The sequence below is a fragment of the Cervus elaphus genome, chromosome 20 (assembly GCF_910594005.1).
Source record: "Cervus elaphus chromosome 20, mCerEla1.1, whole genome shotgun sequence".
Lineage (NCBI taxonomy): Eukaryota > Metazoa > Chordata > Mammalia > Artiodactyla > Cervidae > Cervus > Cervus elaphus.
Window position 1 is genome coordinate 51626427 of NC_057834.1, and position 16421 is coordinate 51642847.

Below are 16421 nucleotides of genomic sequence, written 5' to 3' on the forward strand. Positions count from 1 at the left end.
TTATAGACTTTAGGCAGAATCATCCACACGAGCACCATTTCCATCACCCTCACATATCAGGCAGGAGTATGAATGTCTTTACCAAGCAGTAACTGCCTAGGTGTAGTAAGGCACAGCATGGCCACACTCACAGGGTCTCATGCTTATATTGAGTCATTTAGCTTCAGTCTGGGGCCAGAATCAAGTCTAATAGTAGTATAGTCACTCAGTCGTGTCTGAGTCTTTGAGCCCCCATGGACTGTAGCCCGTCAGGCTTCTCTGTCCGTGGAATTCTCTAGGAAAGGATACGGGAGTGGGTTGCCATTCCCTTTTCCAGGAGATCTTCCTGACCCAGGAGTCACAAGCAGATTCTTTACCACACTCAAGATGGTAAACAATCTGCCTGCAATGCAGGAGACCAGGGTTCAATCCTTGGGTCAGGAAGATCCCTTGGAGAACACACTGGCTATCCACTCCAGTAGCCTTGCCTGGAGAATTCTTTGGACAGAGAATCAAGCCTGGGCTTGGTTAATTTTAAGCCTTCCTCTCAAGGGATCAGAATGAAAAAAGAAAACTTAAAAGAGAGAAAGAAAAACTAAGATTTACCCAAAGAAGTACTCCTGCTAGGAAATTTAAAATTCTTCTGTGATGTCACTTTTGATTGAGTTGCTTTGCATACTAAGTGGGTTTTCGTCTTGCTTAGAGCTCACTTATACAGCAGGATGCATTCTCTTTAGAGGGTGCACTTATAACTAGCAGTTGAGTTTGAGAGAAAAAAACTTCTTTTGGTTTTTCTCTCTCTTGTCTTCTCTTGGTTTCACCCAGTTTCCTAAAACACATAAAAGTGCGATGAAAAGTTCCTTTCTAGGGGACTTCCCTAGTGGTCCAGTGGCTAAGAGTCCACCGGCCAATGCAGGGGACATAGCCACGTGCCACGGAGCAGCTAAGCCCGCGTGCCACAGCTACTGAAGCCTGTGAGGCCTAGAGCCTGAGCTCTGCGACAAGAGAACCCGCAATGAGAAGCTTCACACTGCAGCGAAGACTAGCCCCCATTTGCTGCAAATGGAGAAGGCCAGAGAGCAGCCACAAAGACCCAGCGCAAACATAAAAAATAAGAGATCCTTTTCAGGATAGTTGAACGACAGTCCACCCAAATTCCTTGGGATTTAAAATTGTATCAAATGCTTCATCTAAATAATATCTATCAAATAACTATCCAATCAGAACTAATTGGCTTCCCACTTTCTCTAGATTGTTTAAAAAGAGAAATTTCTGATGCAATGTGAATCTTGAAAATGTCTCTCCCTTTTATCTTTTTCCTCTTAGATTACAAGGCTTTTGAAGAGGCAGCTGAACACTTCCAGCCTTATATCAAATTTTTTGCTACTTTCGACAAAGGCGTAAGTACCTAAGAAACCTCAGTTTAAACACTTTAAAGCTTGGACTTCCCACCACTTTTCCTTCTCTTTTAGCAACATTAACACTCCTCCATCCATTAATACATTTGCCAGAAGTGTTAGAAATATGGCATTAAATTACCATTGAATAAGAAACGAGTACAACAATTATTAATTCAGAGGATGTAAGGGTATTTCTGAAAATATGCAATAAAAAGAGATGAACCACTCTTTATCACCTTCAACACTAAGAATCGGAAGTATATGAGCCTAGATGTGCCGGGTCACTGGTCACTGCTTCCTTTTTGTTGAGGGCCATCCTCTCCCTTCCTGGGGTTGTATACGTCCCCTCCACTGGGCAAGGATAGGGGATGCATTGGGGAGGAGCACAGACCATCTAAAGCCCTGGTGCTTCAGAAAGTTACCCATTTCTACTCCTCAGGAGATGTCATTGGTGTACTCATTTATAATTCAATGGATCTATATTTTCTGCATGTGGCAAGTGCTTTTTTAGGGCAAAGAACTGCAGAGATATAGGGACCTTGAATCAGTCGGTGGGTAATTTATTTGGGACCTAGTATGGTTGGAGTACTCTGCTCTTGCTCCGGTTATTACTAAAAGGGCTATTTATGGTTTTCTGTGTGTTGGGCACAATTTGATATATTGCATCTATACTGTTTCTAATCCTTTAAACAACTCTGAAAAGTAAAAACACCATTTCCCAGATGAGAAAAAAGATTCAGAAAGGTTAAGTAGTATCCAAGGTCTCCAGCAAATTAGTAGTAGTGCTGAGATCACAGTTTAGGACAATCTGTACCTAAAATCCTTGCCCTTTCTTCTGTACCGCACCATTAAGTAGGAGACTCTGTATCTGCTCTTGAGATTCAGGGTGTACACCCACACATTCAGATTCACACGTCTGCATAATACACACATAACACATACATAACACACACAACATGCATATAACCACACACAACACACCAGTACATACACTCACACAACACATACCTCCTCACACAGTCACACTCACACCCACACAAATGTAACACTAAGAAACACATCCATACACCACACACACACGTACACCCCAAACTAAAAGCTCTAAATCGCAATATTTACTAGAACAAATAAACTAGGACAAAGTTCTGGCGTCTTGATCAAATTCAAGTGCCAAAAGTTAAAAGCAAAAAAAGTAAAAGTTACTCCCAGTGAGGAGTGAGGCCTTGATGAACAGTGTTCATGGGCATTGCTACCATGCGAGGAGTTCAAGTTTTCTGTAAAAAACAAGAGGAAGCCTCTAAGTGCTAGAGCAGGGAAGGACTATGATGAAAAGAGACTGCATTAACTCTATATACATAGCCACTTCTATGGGTATGACCCCAGTCTGCAAGCCTATAACCCAGAAGAGAGCTCTATAATCTAAGTGATACAATCCAAACTTGAAGAACGCTTACCTTAATTGTGTGGATTAGAGTTGGGAGAGAGCTGGAACAATAATATCCAAAGGAATAATAACTATCATTTATTAAGTACTTTTCATGTGTCAGGCTTTGTGCTAAGAGCTTTGCATAGGTTATCTCATTTAATCCTCTCAACACCCCTGTATAAGAGGGATTAGGATTCTCAATCCATGGAAGGCGAAACCAAGGCACAGAGAGACAAAATAGATCTGCTCATGGTCACATAGTTAGTAGGTCAGCCTGACTCCAAAGTCAAATGCTCTGTCCTCCTGCTCTCGAGAGAAAGAAACATTACATGTCAACGCTTAGCTGCCATCTGGCACACAGTAGACATTCAGGGAGTGTGAGCCAGTACTGTTGTTAAGAAGAGGCAGTCATCTAAGCCCAGGTGAAGGCAGACTGGGAGGCGGTAATAGAAGGGGAGGCCCAGAGGAGCATAAAGGAAATTCATCACTGCCGCTTGGTTATGATGGGCTGGGAGGGAACACGGCAGCTCCTGGGTAAGAATTCATCTGAAGGAAGACAGAGTCAGACAGATAAGCTTGGCCAAGCAAGAAGGCCTCAGTTCCTAGAAGGCTGGTCCAATGCTGAACTCAGGGCAGTGTCTGGTTTTAGATGTGCCTTCCAGCCCAACCATATGTGGCCCATGAAGGTGAGGTCAGGCTATAATTAAAAACTCACAGGGCTCTTCACTAAAAACTCTGAAAGACACTGAGTCGCAAGTGCCCCTGTTCATGTAGCCTTGTGGGATTTTATGACATTTATAAAGAGACACACTCTCTACCTCTACATAGAACACAGAAGGAAGAGCTGTGGCACTGGGCGGTCTCGATCATGCCATAAGGTACTTAAGAATTTATAGTCATCAGTTGCAGAGTGGGGGAAACGGTAGGGTCCAGGAGGCATGGCTGTCCCCAGTCCAAGCCCCATTGGTGCCCAGCAGGGGATGCTAGAGCAGAAGTGGGCGGAAGAACCTGTAAGTGAGACACACCACCATAGGGAATGCCAGAGGGACCTGGAAAAGGAAGGGCTTTATAGGGGTTTGAAGTCAGGAGAGGCAAGGGTCCAGGAAACCCTAATACAGTCCCAAAGATGAAAAACCAACTGGCAGAGGTTGAGATGACAAGGGGACCTGGCCACGGCTGAGATGGAGAGAAAGACAAGGGAAGACACACAAACGGCTTAAGATTCCAACTCTGCTTCGGGACAGTAAAGACTGTAAAGCTACTGAAAACACTAGGAAATCTAGGAAGAAGAATCTGTAGAGGAACATAAGACAGGGTGCTGAGCTCTGATTTCTACAAGTTGGGAAGACATTCAACTGCAAGGATCTTTCGTTTATTTATTCATCCACTCACCTAGCAAGCATTTATTGAGGCCCTTTTATGTGCCAGACACTCTTCCAGATGCCAGGCGCACAACATTGAGCAAATCAGATTTCTGTCCTTGTAGGATTTAGAGTTTAGTATGTGTTGTGGGAAGGAGAAGATGGGAAGACAGAAAATAAGTAAACAAACCAATAAATATATTATGTTAAATACATTATATGAGTTGGAGAACTGTAATGAGGATGAGATATCAGGGCTGCTGATGTAGATTTGGGAGTTTACCAGTTTCCAACCACTGTCAGTGTTGGTAGGCCCCAAGGGGCTTTTAAAAACATTGGTTCGTGGAAGTCACACCTGGAAATTTGGGGGTTTTCTTAGCATTATGGCCAGGCCCAGAAATATGCATTTTCTAAGAGCTCCCTGGGAGATTTTAGCCAGCACACAGGTTTGGGACCAGCACTGATCAATGGATCTTGATCCTGTATCAAGCCACACAAGGGCCCAACCTGCCTGAAGCAAATGGAGCAAGAATCAGAGGACTGAGGACAGTGTCCTGTCTATGGCACCTCACAGCCTGAAAATGTCAGTTCTAATTATCTCACGCCATCTCCCACTGGCCTGTTCTTTTCTTGGAGTAAACAGTGAGAAGCAAAATCATTTGTTTGAACCATATTGGGTCAAAAGAAGCTGTGATTCTCTAAACAAAGTTGACAGAGAAGACAGATGTTGAGAAGACCTAAATTCATTGAGTTGGTTTCATCTGCAACAACCGAAATGGCTTCCTAACTTGTGGAAAAACATGTTATCAAAATTTACACACGTGCAAATGTCAGAAGAATGGCCATTGTACTTTGTAATCTTCTTGCCTTGGCAAACTCCATTCCAACTAATTATTTTTTTTAAAAAAGGACAAATGAATTCATGATTGAATCTCTTCAGATTTTAATAGTAAAATCCATTCTTATTTAATTGTACCATCCATGAAACAGGTCTGGGTCCCTCGGATATAGTCGGCCCCACTAAATATTCATTGAAGAATCAATCAGTGCCTCAGTAAGTCAAGCCTCCTTCAGTATTTACCATCCAAGATACAATTAAAAGGAAAAGGAAGGAATTGTCTGAGATTCAAGATGAGGAAATTCTATGGTAGTGATGGGGATATAGGGAATGGGCCTATATAGGGGATATAGGCCTCTAGAAAATTCTGCTCAGAGTGCCCAAGATACAAACATAATCCAACTTCACATTCATGATCTTAACACTGCACATCCTTACACACACACACTCACACACACAGGTGCATCTCCACTGTTAACCTTAATGGAGGGTGTGATGAGTTGCTTCTCACCTTCAGGAAGCCTTCATTCTGGTAGACTGATCTGCGGATGAGTTGATGAGAACCTGTTACAAGAGGAATAAGGAAATATCTCCCTACACCATGCACAGTGCCAATCTGATATTTAAAGGAACATAAATTCCTTTCTGTACAATGTCAAGGAAAAGGTAATTTGGAAGGAAATGAAATGGAAAGTTGGAAGGGGGGCAAATTGGCAGTTCAGAACACTCTGCTTGACCAATTCATCCTCAAATTGTGCCTCAAGCTCATCATTTGTAAAATAAGTATAATAGTAGCTCTGACCTTGTACAATCCAAGTGGAGATTCATAAAGTAATCAACTTAAAACACTCTGCAACAGTAACTGGCACACAGCAAGCACTCCATGTGTTTGCTATGATTCATTTTTGTTCATCTGGTCACCTCCTACAAACAGTTTCCTGGTTCCTAAGAAATGTAGTAGGTGAACTCAGAAAACCAGAATCCAATGTCATTTTCAAGCTCATTCTGCGAGGGCCCAGCTTTGTGAAGAACTGTGTGCAAACCCACCCCATGGTTGTACAGTTGCTCTTTCCTCCCCTTTCCCCTAACCACACTCCCCACCCCATCATCCACACCATCCCCACACCATAGAAGAGGGAAAAAAGAGAAAACCCCACACCTTTTTGTCCCTTAAAGCAAAATCAACCTCACCATTAAATCTCTTTGACAGACTTCGGCTCTTAACACAGATGTTTTTGTTAGCTCTTGAGTAGCGCGTGGTTGTTGCTTTCCCTTAAATCCTTAAAAAATGTCTTTTTGGAATACAGTGACCCGGAATTAATAGCAAGTGATGACAAAAGCCATAGGGATACCAGTGCTGGCTCAGAATGGACCTCCTTGTGTAACAGCTTATGTAACACCCGGTTCCTCCCCCTCCCCAGTTAGTCATGGCTGCCCCGGGCCTCTGCACCGTTGGTTACCACCACAGGGTGTCAGCTCTTAGGCAATTCCTCTTTAGTTTCAAGGGAACCACTGTTCATCCCTGTACTTTCTGGGACCACAGCTCTGAACTCAAAAAGAATGGCATTTGGTTTTCTACAGAGCGTTGCACATTCCAAGCCTCTCGAATCATTTCACAAAAGGAGATGTGAGCTCAGCAGCTCTGCCGGTGAACACAGCAACCATTCTGCCCTGACCAGACTGCATAGCCATGTTAATCAAGAGAGCACAATCCCAGCCTATAGGCTGGCTCCCCATGCTTTCTATTGGACACAGGGTGAGCTCGCTTGCTGGGTACCCTCCCAGCATTAGCACTGAAAATCTGAATCCTGGGAAACCCCTCCACCCTGGACAAACCAGGATGGCAGGTCACCTGCTGACAGGTAACCAACCAGGCAGTTCCCAGAACCTCAGAAACCATCAGACACACCCAGGACTGAGAGACAGCCCTCAGGCTAACGCTTCAATCGAAATAGCAATTACAGTTTATGAGCTGATCGGGGACAGACTAATGGGTTGGCCCCTGATTCTGAGTACCTGTGTGCTTTACATGGTTTCCATCAACTGCCTGGTCTATCAAAATCAGTTCAATTAAATCCATGCATCCCAGGACACTGAACATGATCTGCTGACATTTGCTTCCGCCCTGGCACACACAGTTCAGGGATGGTGAGCATGGAATTAAATTTCCCACCTTCCATTCTGACTGCTCTCTGGCCCTGACTGGATCTCATCTGCCAGAGAGGATTTTTCCTCTCTATCTACCCTTTGATCACAAAAGGAGGTGGGTCCAGCCAGGCCTAGGTGCTGAGTTCCTGTCATTTCAACATTTAAGTTAAAACCACACATACACTCCCATGTCTTTTGCAGAGAACACACATACTTGTAGCTGGACGACCCATTGCTCCTCTAGGCTACTGTTCAACGAAACTATTGTCTTGCTTCTAATTGTTACAGGTTGCAAAGAAATTGTCCTTGAAGATGAATGAGGTTGACTTCTACGAGCCATTTATGGACGAGCCCATTGCCATCCCTGACAAACCCTACACAGAAGCGGAGCTCGTGGAGTTTGTGAAAGAGCACCAGAGGTGCCCCAGATGGCATGCGGGGAGTGGGAGCAGGGGTGATCCAGGGCCTGGGGGGATGCAGACAAGCCTCTCAGTCCCACCATTTCAGACCCCCAAGAGCAACCTGGAGTTAGCACCCCAGCAGAACTGAACTCAGCAGTGTGGCTTTGTTGGTCATTGACCAGTGGCTACATTTTCTGAATATGGGTTTACCTTTGCAAACAAAGTTAGACCACCTCCCCGCAGTGAAGAAATCACCTCCTACAGTAAGATGTCACAAGTGAAATTCCACAATGATAATGATAGTGATTTAATGTTAGCATCCTAAAGTATGATGCCAGATGCTTTGGGAAGCTATTTTACCTAATCTTCAACATTATGGGGGATATAGCAAATTATGTCCTAATTTTACAGATCAAGGAATTGGTTTCAGGGTAGTTAAGTAATGAAGCCAAGGATGAAAATTTTGTGCATAGAACTTCTGGGAGAGGAATATTTGATACCATTAGCACTAGCATGGATCAGCATACTTTTTTTGTAAGGGGCCAGAAAATAAATATTGCAGGCTTTGTGGGCCAGATGGTCTGTGCTGCAAGCACTCAATTCCGCCGTTGTAGTGAGCAAACAGTCATGGGCCATATGTAAACAAATGTGTGAGGCTGTGTCCCAACAGAAGTTTATTTATAAAAACAGGAGCCATTGGCTGGATTGGATCCACCAGCTGTATGTAGTCTGCTGACCTCGGCTCTTAAGGGAGAGACAGTTCCAGAACATGAACATGGTGCTGCGTTTACCACCTCATCCACCCACCCTCCCCTCCTCATGGTCACATAGGATCACTGAACATGGAGCATCATGACTCCATCACGGGGTCACCTTGGTCCCCAAAAGGAAGCAGCATTTGGATGAATAAATACCAACAAGGCTAACAGTATTTGCCAACATTGAAAAAGAAGTAAAACTATGAGCAAAAGATAGATCCAACCGGCTCCTCCAAACATCCCTCAAGGGCTTCTGATGGATCACCCTGGTGACAAAACTACTGTGGCTCTGGGCTGTTTCCTCTCCTGGGTCTCCTGAATCTGGGCCTGCTCAGGGTTCTCAGGAATGTCCCCTGTCAGTGAGGAGGGAAAGGGCTTCTTGGCCTGGGCATAAGCTGACTCCGTTCCCTGTGACCCATTATCTGTGATAGACTTTATAATCTTGGGCTCAAACGGGCCTGTGAAAAGGCTTTAGGCCCAGCTGTGTGTGACACAACAGAGTCCATCTGCTCTGTTCCCTTAAGAGAGAAAACAAGTATGTAGAACTTGGGAAAGTGAACCAACATCTCATCCTACATTTCACTGTGCTGGGGCTTTGGTGTCAGCTGAGATCATCTCTATTCAAGGAAGCTTATCTTTTGTTCTTTTCCCAGACCCACTCTACGTCGCCTGCGCCCAGAAGATATGTTTGAAACATGGGTAAGAAAGTGGCAAACTCTTTCTGCCTTGTAGAGATGAGTACATTCCCCAGGAGGAGTACCCCTTTGAGTTCCAAACCTCAAACCAAGTCTTACTTGCCTGGAGTGGATGTCTGGGGTGGTGGAGAATTTGACATGTTGACAGCATCACACTGGGTTACAACTCCGTTCCCCTGGGCTGGCCATTAGGCAAAATTACTCTATCTCTGAGCTCATTTCCTAGAGTGACTACTGGCTTTCATTCACTGGCCACCAGAAACCCAAGGTCACAGGTAGAAGAAGCTCGGACCACGCATTTCAGACTTGGGCTCAAGTTCAGAATCTGCCACCTATTAGTTTTGTATCCTACCTTAAATCACATGGCCTTTCTGAGCTTTAGCTCCTGCATCTAAAATCAGGCTTATTGTAGGGACAAAAGGTATGAAGAACCCAGACACAGTAGGTACTCCATTAGTGCGTGGTAGCTGGTTTTGTAAATATCAACTCAAGGCACTGAAAAGTGCCAAGTCAGATTGTCCCCGAAGTCTATGTCACAGACAGTATGTCAGGTGGGTTAGCATTATAAAGAGGGCCTTGAAGATACACACCCCCACCCCACCCCAGCTTTATACAAAATTCAGTAAACAGTAACAACTAAAGTCTGTGAAGCTTTTATCAAAGCATTTCATGTGCCCTTTTACTTGGATCTCTCAACAGTTCTGGAAAGTGATACAGAGCAAGTATTATTTTAGTTTCCTAGAGAAACTGACAATCACACAGATTAAATCAACTACTCAAAGATATATAACTAATAAGCATTAGATCTGGGGACTTAAATTTAGACCACCTGGAACAAAATCCCTTGTTTTCTCCAGTGTATATCCTAGAGTGGACCATGTCCCCGTAAGGCAACATTTTGGTGGAGAGGGAGAGAAGGGTTGGTGGTAGGGAGAAGGAGATTAACATGGAAGCATGTGTTTACTAATTCTCTAATTCCGAGTCTAAAGTGACAGATGAACAGAATCATGGAGTAACTTGACACTCTCTGTTTTACTGGCATGTAACGTCTTTGGATATCTGAAGGTAAAACAAACGTTTCACACCAAAGGCAAATAATTCAGTCTGGAGAAGTGGACTATTTAAGAGCAACACAGCACAATAGAAACATCTTTTCCTAACATTTAAACTTTTCAAAAATTTAACATCTAAGAGGTCTTGCTATTGGATTTTAAAATAACAAAAAGGATATAACAATGCTTTAAAAATAATATTCTTTTTAAAAAATATTCTCATCTTTCACTTAAAACAATTTCAGACTTATAAAAAACAGTGCAACAAATTCCATGACCTCTTTACCCAGATTCCCCAAACGTTAACGTTTGGCTTTATCACATTCTCTTGATATAGAATTTTTCTGAACTGTTTGAGAGTAAATAGCAGACCCAATTCCCTTTTGCTCCTAAACACTTCAGAAGTTGTATAAAAACAAGAACTTTCTCTTACATAATCAATGTGTGCATGCATGCAAAATCGCTTCAGTTGTATCCAACTCTTTGCAACCCTATGGACCTTAGCCCACCAGGTTTCCTCTGTCCATGGGATTCTCCAGGCACAAATACTGGAGTGGGCTGCCATGCCCTTCTCCAGGGAATCTTCCCAACCTAGGAGTCAAACCAGAGTCTCTTGCGTCTCCTGTATTGGCAGGCAGGTTCTTTACTACTAGTACCACCTGGGACGCCCACATAATCACAGTATGCTTATCCAAATCAGGAAGTTAATACTAATACAATTCCACATTTAAATTTACCAGTCGTCACTAATATCCTTTATAGCAAGAGAAAACATTTGTTTTTTCCTGGCGCAGGATCCAAACTTTGATCCAAGGCTTGTGTTTGACTGTTATGTCTTTTTAGTTGCCTTTAATCTGAAATAGGTTATTGGTATGTCTTTGTCTTTCATGAGACAAAGTACCATTTCAAATTGAGAGTGATTATTACTTTTCTGTTCAGCTATGCCTTTATCTTTAATTCTTATTTTGTTCATTCTTAAGAGATAAGTATCTAGGCCCCTGGAAGGGAAACACTGAAAAATTGTAGAACCCTTCTCTCAGGCCTTTCCTCACTGACAGAGCAGTATCACACCCAAAACCACACCACCATTGTAGGACAGTCCTGCCCCCTCCTTCTGATCATGGACACCTCTCAAATCACCCCCCTGCACACTGCTCTGAAGAAATGTTCTCTCTCCCATATCAGAGGTAGATATTCAGAAAGGAGGTTTGCCATCTGGCTTCACTGGAACCCATTCTCTGCTTCCTTTTCACTTAATGAATAAGCTATAGCTTTTGCTATACTACAAAATAAAAGTGATGGCTCACACTTCCCACATTAGTATATATTCAGTTGCTTTCTAATTGGAAAAGGGCTGTGTATTGAATTCAACCAGGCAGAGAAAAGGGCAACCAGAGGGGTTTAGTCCTTTCCAACACCCCATCATGGAATATCCATATGACATCCCCAGAAGCCCTAGCCAGCCCTTCATCCAAGTCTCCAACTAGGGAGAGAGGGCAGGACAGGCCACCCAGGGTTATCTTCGCATCCTGAAAGAGGAGCAGAAATCAGACAGTCAGAAGGACCTTGGGGAAGCCACTCGGTCCCTATCCCATCCACATGTACCCATTTTCAGGGCCTACTTGGCCACAGCAACTTACACCGCACAGGCTGGGGAAAGTGACCAATCGATGAACTTCAGAATCTTGATCTTCAACACCCACTTGCTTAGACAGTGCAAAAGATTTAAATAAAATAGAAAAACTAGGTAGGGCTAAAGCAACCATTGACTGGCAGCTCTCCCCAATTGTACAGGTTTTTACAGCAGCAAACCACAGAAATATGTAAATTATTATTCCCAAAATACTGGTATCTAGCAATATTTGCTGTGTGTAAATCAGACAGCTATTTATTTATTTACTCAGAATAGTCAAAGAATGTCCAGACTCAATGCTGACTTGTCCCTCTGCTTTGAGACTCCACCTCCCCACTGGCCCTCCACCCTGGCCAGTTGTCAGCCACAGTCCTTAGCAAAAGCCCACAGAAATTGGACTCAGAAGTTCTTTCTGAAAGAATCTTCCCTTGATTGCAATAGGAAAGTTGTTCCCAGAGGGGGCCAGAGATCTGCTCCAGTGAGCCCCTACATCACTGATTGTACCTTAGGGAATCTGACAGTTGTAACTATTTTTCTTCTCTTTGCATCTCTTCATTCAACATGAGAGCAAACATTCAACAGAGACAGGAAGGAAACAGAGTTACATATGAACAATGGTAATATCTGATTGGTGGGTAACTGATGTTTCACTTCTCCTTGGTATCTCTAATATTTGCTAATTTTCTTCAAGAGGTGTGCAAGATTTTTATCACTATACTCTTTAAAAAAAAAAATTCAACAGACATTAAGCAGAACCTATTACATTGTGCTAAGCACATATTAAAAATAAGCATTGCTGTCCTGTCCTTAGGAATTCAGGGTTGAGTAGATGAAACAGTCCCAATAATAATAGAACACCAGCCCAGTATGTTTGCTGCTATGACAGAGGGACATACAATGTGCTAGCAAATCTACACTAAGGTAGTCATCAAAGTAACTCCCAAATTTCCATTTCTTTGAGGGATCTGGTGCTCAGACACTTGGCCTAAAAGCCCCTCCTTGGCCTCTTTCAACTTAAGTAAGAGCCACTGACCAGCATTTGCAACATCTTCTGCAAAGCCTGTGGAGAGACAACAGATTAGCAGAGCCCATTCTCTCTCTTGTTGGTAATGTCAGAGAGGAAAATTTTTCCTCTACCCTCTTAGGTCTATTTCTTAGGGCCTGCAAATTAAACTGGTAAAAGACAGATTGGGAAGAGGAAAAAACACAGATTTAATTAGCTATTCATGCAAGGGAGAAATGTGACTCAAGGAGGGACTTATACACCATCTTAATGGGGAATGGGGGTAGGGTGGGGGGCAGAGGAACACTTCTAGGAGAACAAAATGACTGTTTTTGAATGATAAATGGGCCCTTAGAAGAATAGATGGCAGATACGATAATTTTGTGATAATGTCTGTCTGAGTGATGACAACCACGTTCTTGGGAAGGCTCTGCTTTTAGGCAGATAAAGGATTTCAAGAATTCAGATGCCTTCAGCCAAAACAGTTTTATGTCACAGTGGCCTATTTGGGACCCTGTCATTGGGAAAGAAAAGGAATGGACTTTGGGGTCAGACAGAGCTGGCTTGAATCCCAGTTATGTCATGTACCATCTCCATGGCTTTAGGTAAGTCACTCAATTCTTGAAGCATTAAATAGGAATCAGACTTTGAGATTCAGAAATAATGTATTTACAAAGTACCGATACATTTTGTGGCAAGTGGCAAATATTATTGTTGCCATTTTCACCATCATTATTATTTTAAGCCATAATCCCTTCCCTCAGAGAGCCTGCCATTGAGTTGAGAGAGATTTGTGCAATTAAAAAGTTATTTTCAAGGCAATGTGATGACTAACTGTGTGATCTGCACAGCAAAGGCTGTGGGGTTCAGAGAACGCCCCTGGGGTGTTCTCAGGCCGGTGGATGGTCAGCTTGGCTCTTCCCCTACCTTGCACATTGGATTCACACTGAGTAACCCTGATTTACCGGCCTGACCATGGATTCTTGCTCTGTGAGCTTATTACTGAAGATACCTGGCACTGAGAAGCAACTGCCTCTTTGCAGGTATTCAATACAGGTTTGTGTGCTGAATCTTTGAGATCCATAAAGAAAGAGGCTCTTTCTCTGGGTTATGGTTCTTCATCCAGGGCCATCCAGGCCTGGGGAGTGACAGCCATATTAAGAACAGCTTCTTGTCAAATTAATATGGATTCTTAATTCTAAAACTAATTTGCAAATGCAGTGTAGAAGGGGACACAGAAATGAAGCCTTCTTCCTAGAGTTAACACTGCTTACTTCCAACTGATGACAGGAGACAGAGACACAGGGTAGCCTAATGAGCACTGATCAGGATATTCTGTCTGGCGGTAATAGCAAATGTAAAACAGTGAAAGCTCAGACTCCCCTTCTGGTTGCCGTCAGATTTGTGTAATAAACCTGTACTCACATATGCGTGCACACACATATCTGTAAAATTCAATTCCCCAGAGTCTGACCATGGCAGTGCCCACTCTCTTGTTTTTAATAATAATATTTTCCATTTAATCTCTCTTAGACCATTTGGAGGTTTTTGTCCATTCCAAACTCAAAGGGAAAAAAAATTAGCATTTAGATAGGATTGCACCAGCATTAAAATCAACTGAAATGGAAACAGAGATCATGAGAGGTTTGAGATGCCTGGAGTTTTTTTTTTACCCGAGGATGATTCTAATATGACATTCGGGGCACCCAGTGAATCCCTCTGCTGGTGTCAGCGACAATCATATTCACTTAGATTTGTCCCTGGTACCTCATTCTCACACAGCTTCCTCTCCAGGTCTCCTGAGGCTCACATTTCTCATAAGAGGGGCCCCTCCAAGCTCCTGCTTCTCCTTCTGCAGGAATAATCAGTGCAGAGGAGACACAAGGTGCATATACAATCCTTTCTGCTCAGGACATAGAAACATGAGATGCACTTGGTTGCCCATGGATTTGAAACACTCTCTCTAGATTCTCTACCCCATCCCAGCCTCCACACATACTTTTACTGTCACACCCTAAACTTTCCTTAAGTCTAAATTCCAGAGTTCTCCTGCAGCTGCCCACTCTCAGGATCTATCCTGCTTTGGCAAGCAGAAAGGACCCCAAGGAAACAACTTGGAGGTCACACCCAGCAAAGCGGCCCCTACTGACCACACAGGTTCTGCTTCTTCAATAAGAGATGTCTGTAACAAAAGCACTTAGATTCTTGTGTGAACAAAACAGACCCACATCCTCACTTATCTCATAGAGTCTTGTCTGCTACCTGTTTGAGGACAGTTTCGGGATCTGTTAGCAGCATTTGCAAGTTTCTATAATCTGGTATATCGCTGATTATATTTGCTGGCGGTGAATTCTTGAAACAGACCGACACACGCACTCACGGAGCTGTGTCCAGAATGCTTTGTGGATCTCAGAGCTCCTGATGAACCAAACTCACATTCTTCCTCATTTTGCCTTTTACTGCTGCTCTCCTGGATCCTCCAGCCCACGGGAGTGAGGCCCTTTTCATGCTAATGTCTGTGTGTGGTTGGTGTTTTCCTGTGTTGCAAACCCATTGATTAAACTCCACACAGTCTTCCCCGCGGCTCATCGGTATTCCCTTTCTGAATGTGTGCCCCTGCGTCCACCCCGCCCCACTGCCTCCCATTTCCATTCCAGCCTCTGAGTCTGTTCGGGACTCACTCCCTGGTATCTTTCCACCCAAGAGAGTAACTTTGATTCTTCTCTCCCACAGGAAGATGATTTGAACGGAATCCATATTGTGGCCTTTGCGGAGAGGAGTGACCCAGGTAGGAACCCTACCCCCTGTCCCCACTCTTACACATCTTAGACCAAAACTGACCTCTCTCCTTCGTCAGCCCTCACCCTCTCTTGCGTCATTTCCGGTATTCCGCAACCACAAGGTACCGAGCGCCCCCTGGTGGTAGCCTATTAGGCATGACTCCACATTCAAGTATGCACACAGCTAAGAGAGCATGACCCTGGAGAAGGAAATGACAACCCACTCCAGTATTCTTGCCTGGACAATCCCATGGACAGAGGAGCCTGGCAGGCTACAGTCCATGGGTTCGCAAAGAACCGGACACTACTGGGCGACTAAGCACAGCACAAGTGAGTATGCACCTCCTTCTGCCTAGCTGCCTGTCTATTAAGAAGCACCAAGGACTGAGGGGGAGGATAGTAAAACATCCTAGCTTTAAGGATGTGTATGTGTATGTGGGGGCTGTGCTTAGTCACTCAGTCGTGTCCAACTCTGTGACCCCAAAGACTGTAGCCCACCAGGCTTCTCTGTCCATGGGAATTCTCCAGGCAAGAATACTGGAGTGGTTTGCCATGCCCTCCTCCAGGGGATCTTCCCAATCCAGAGATCGAACCCTGGTCTCCTGCACTGTTGGCAGATTCTTTAACATCTGAGCCACCAGCGAAGCCCAAGAATACTGGAGTGGGTAGCCTATCCCTTCTCCAGGGGATCTTCCCGGCCCAGGAATAGAACCAGGGTCTCCGGCATTGCAGGAAGATTCTTTACCGGTTGAGCTACCAGGGAAGCCCCTGTGTATAGGGGGAGGGAGGTGAACTTCTGTTCACATTTAAACTTCATTTACCAATGTTGTGATCTAGCCTATGTGAATTACAACCCTACCTTAAAATGACAACTGTGTATCCTTTGGTCTGCAAAATATTGTCTGTGCTTGGGAAACTTCATAGAAAATATTCTGCCAAATAATGAG

General features: G+C 43.9%; 1 protein-coding gene and 1 long non-coding RNA gene across 3 annotated transcripts in view; one reads left to right on the forward strand and one right to left on the reverse strand.

The window, feature by feature from the left end:
• Positions 1–6426, reverse strand: part of LOC122677455 — a 46789-nt gene extending 40363 nt beyond the window's left edge. The window contains exons 1-2 of one of the 2 annotated variants that reach the window (XR_006335789.1): positions 6196–6426; positions 5484–5546 (exon numbers count right to left, since the gene is read on the reverse strand). This is a non-coding gene — a long non-coding RNA (uncharacterized LOC122677455). The remainder of the gene's footprint in view (positions 1–5483; positions 5547–6195) is intronic. The other variant, XR_006335790.1, reaches the window with a different exon arrangement.
• CASQ2 (calsequestrin 2) overlaps positions 1–16421 on the forward strand; it is a 73706-nt gene that overhangs the window by 40801 nt on the left and 16484 nt on the right. Inside the window, exons 5-8 of the mRNA XM_043877496.1 lie at positions 1306–1379; positions 7441–7571; positions 8965–9010; positions 15428–15482. Of these exons, the coding sequence (XP_043733431.1) occupies positions 1306–1379; positions 7441–7571; positions 8965–9010; positions 15428–15482 (306 nt within the window). The remainder of the gene's footprint in view (positions 1–1305; positions 1380–7440; positions 7572–8964; positions 9011–15427; positions 15483–16421) is intronic.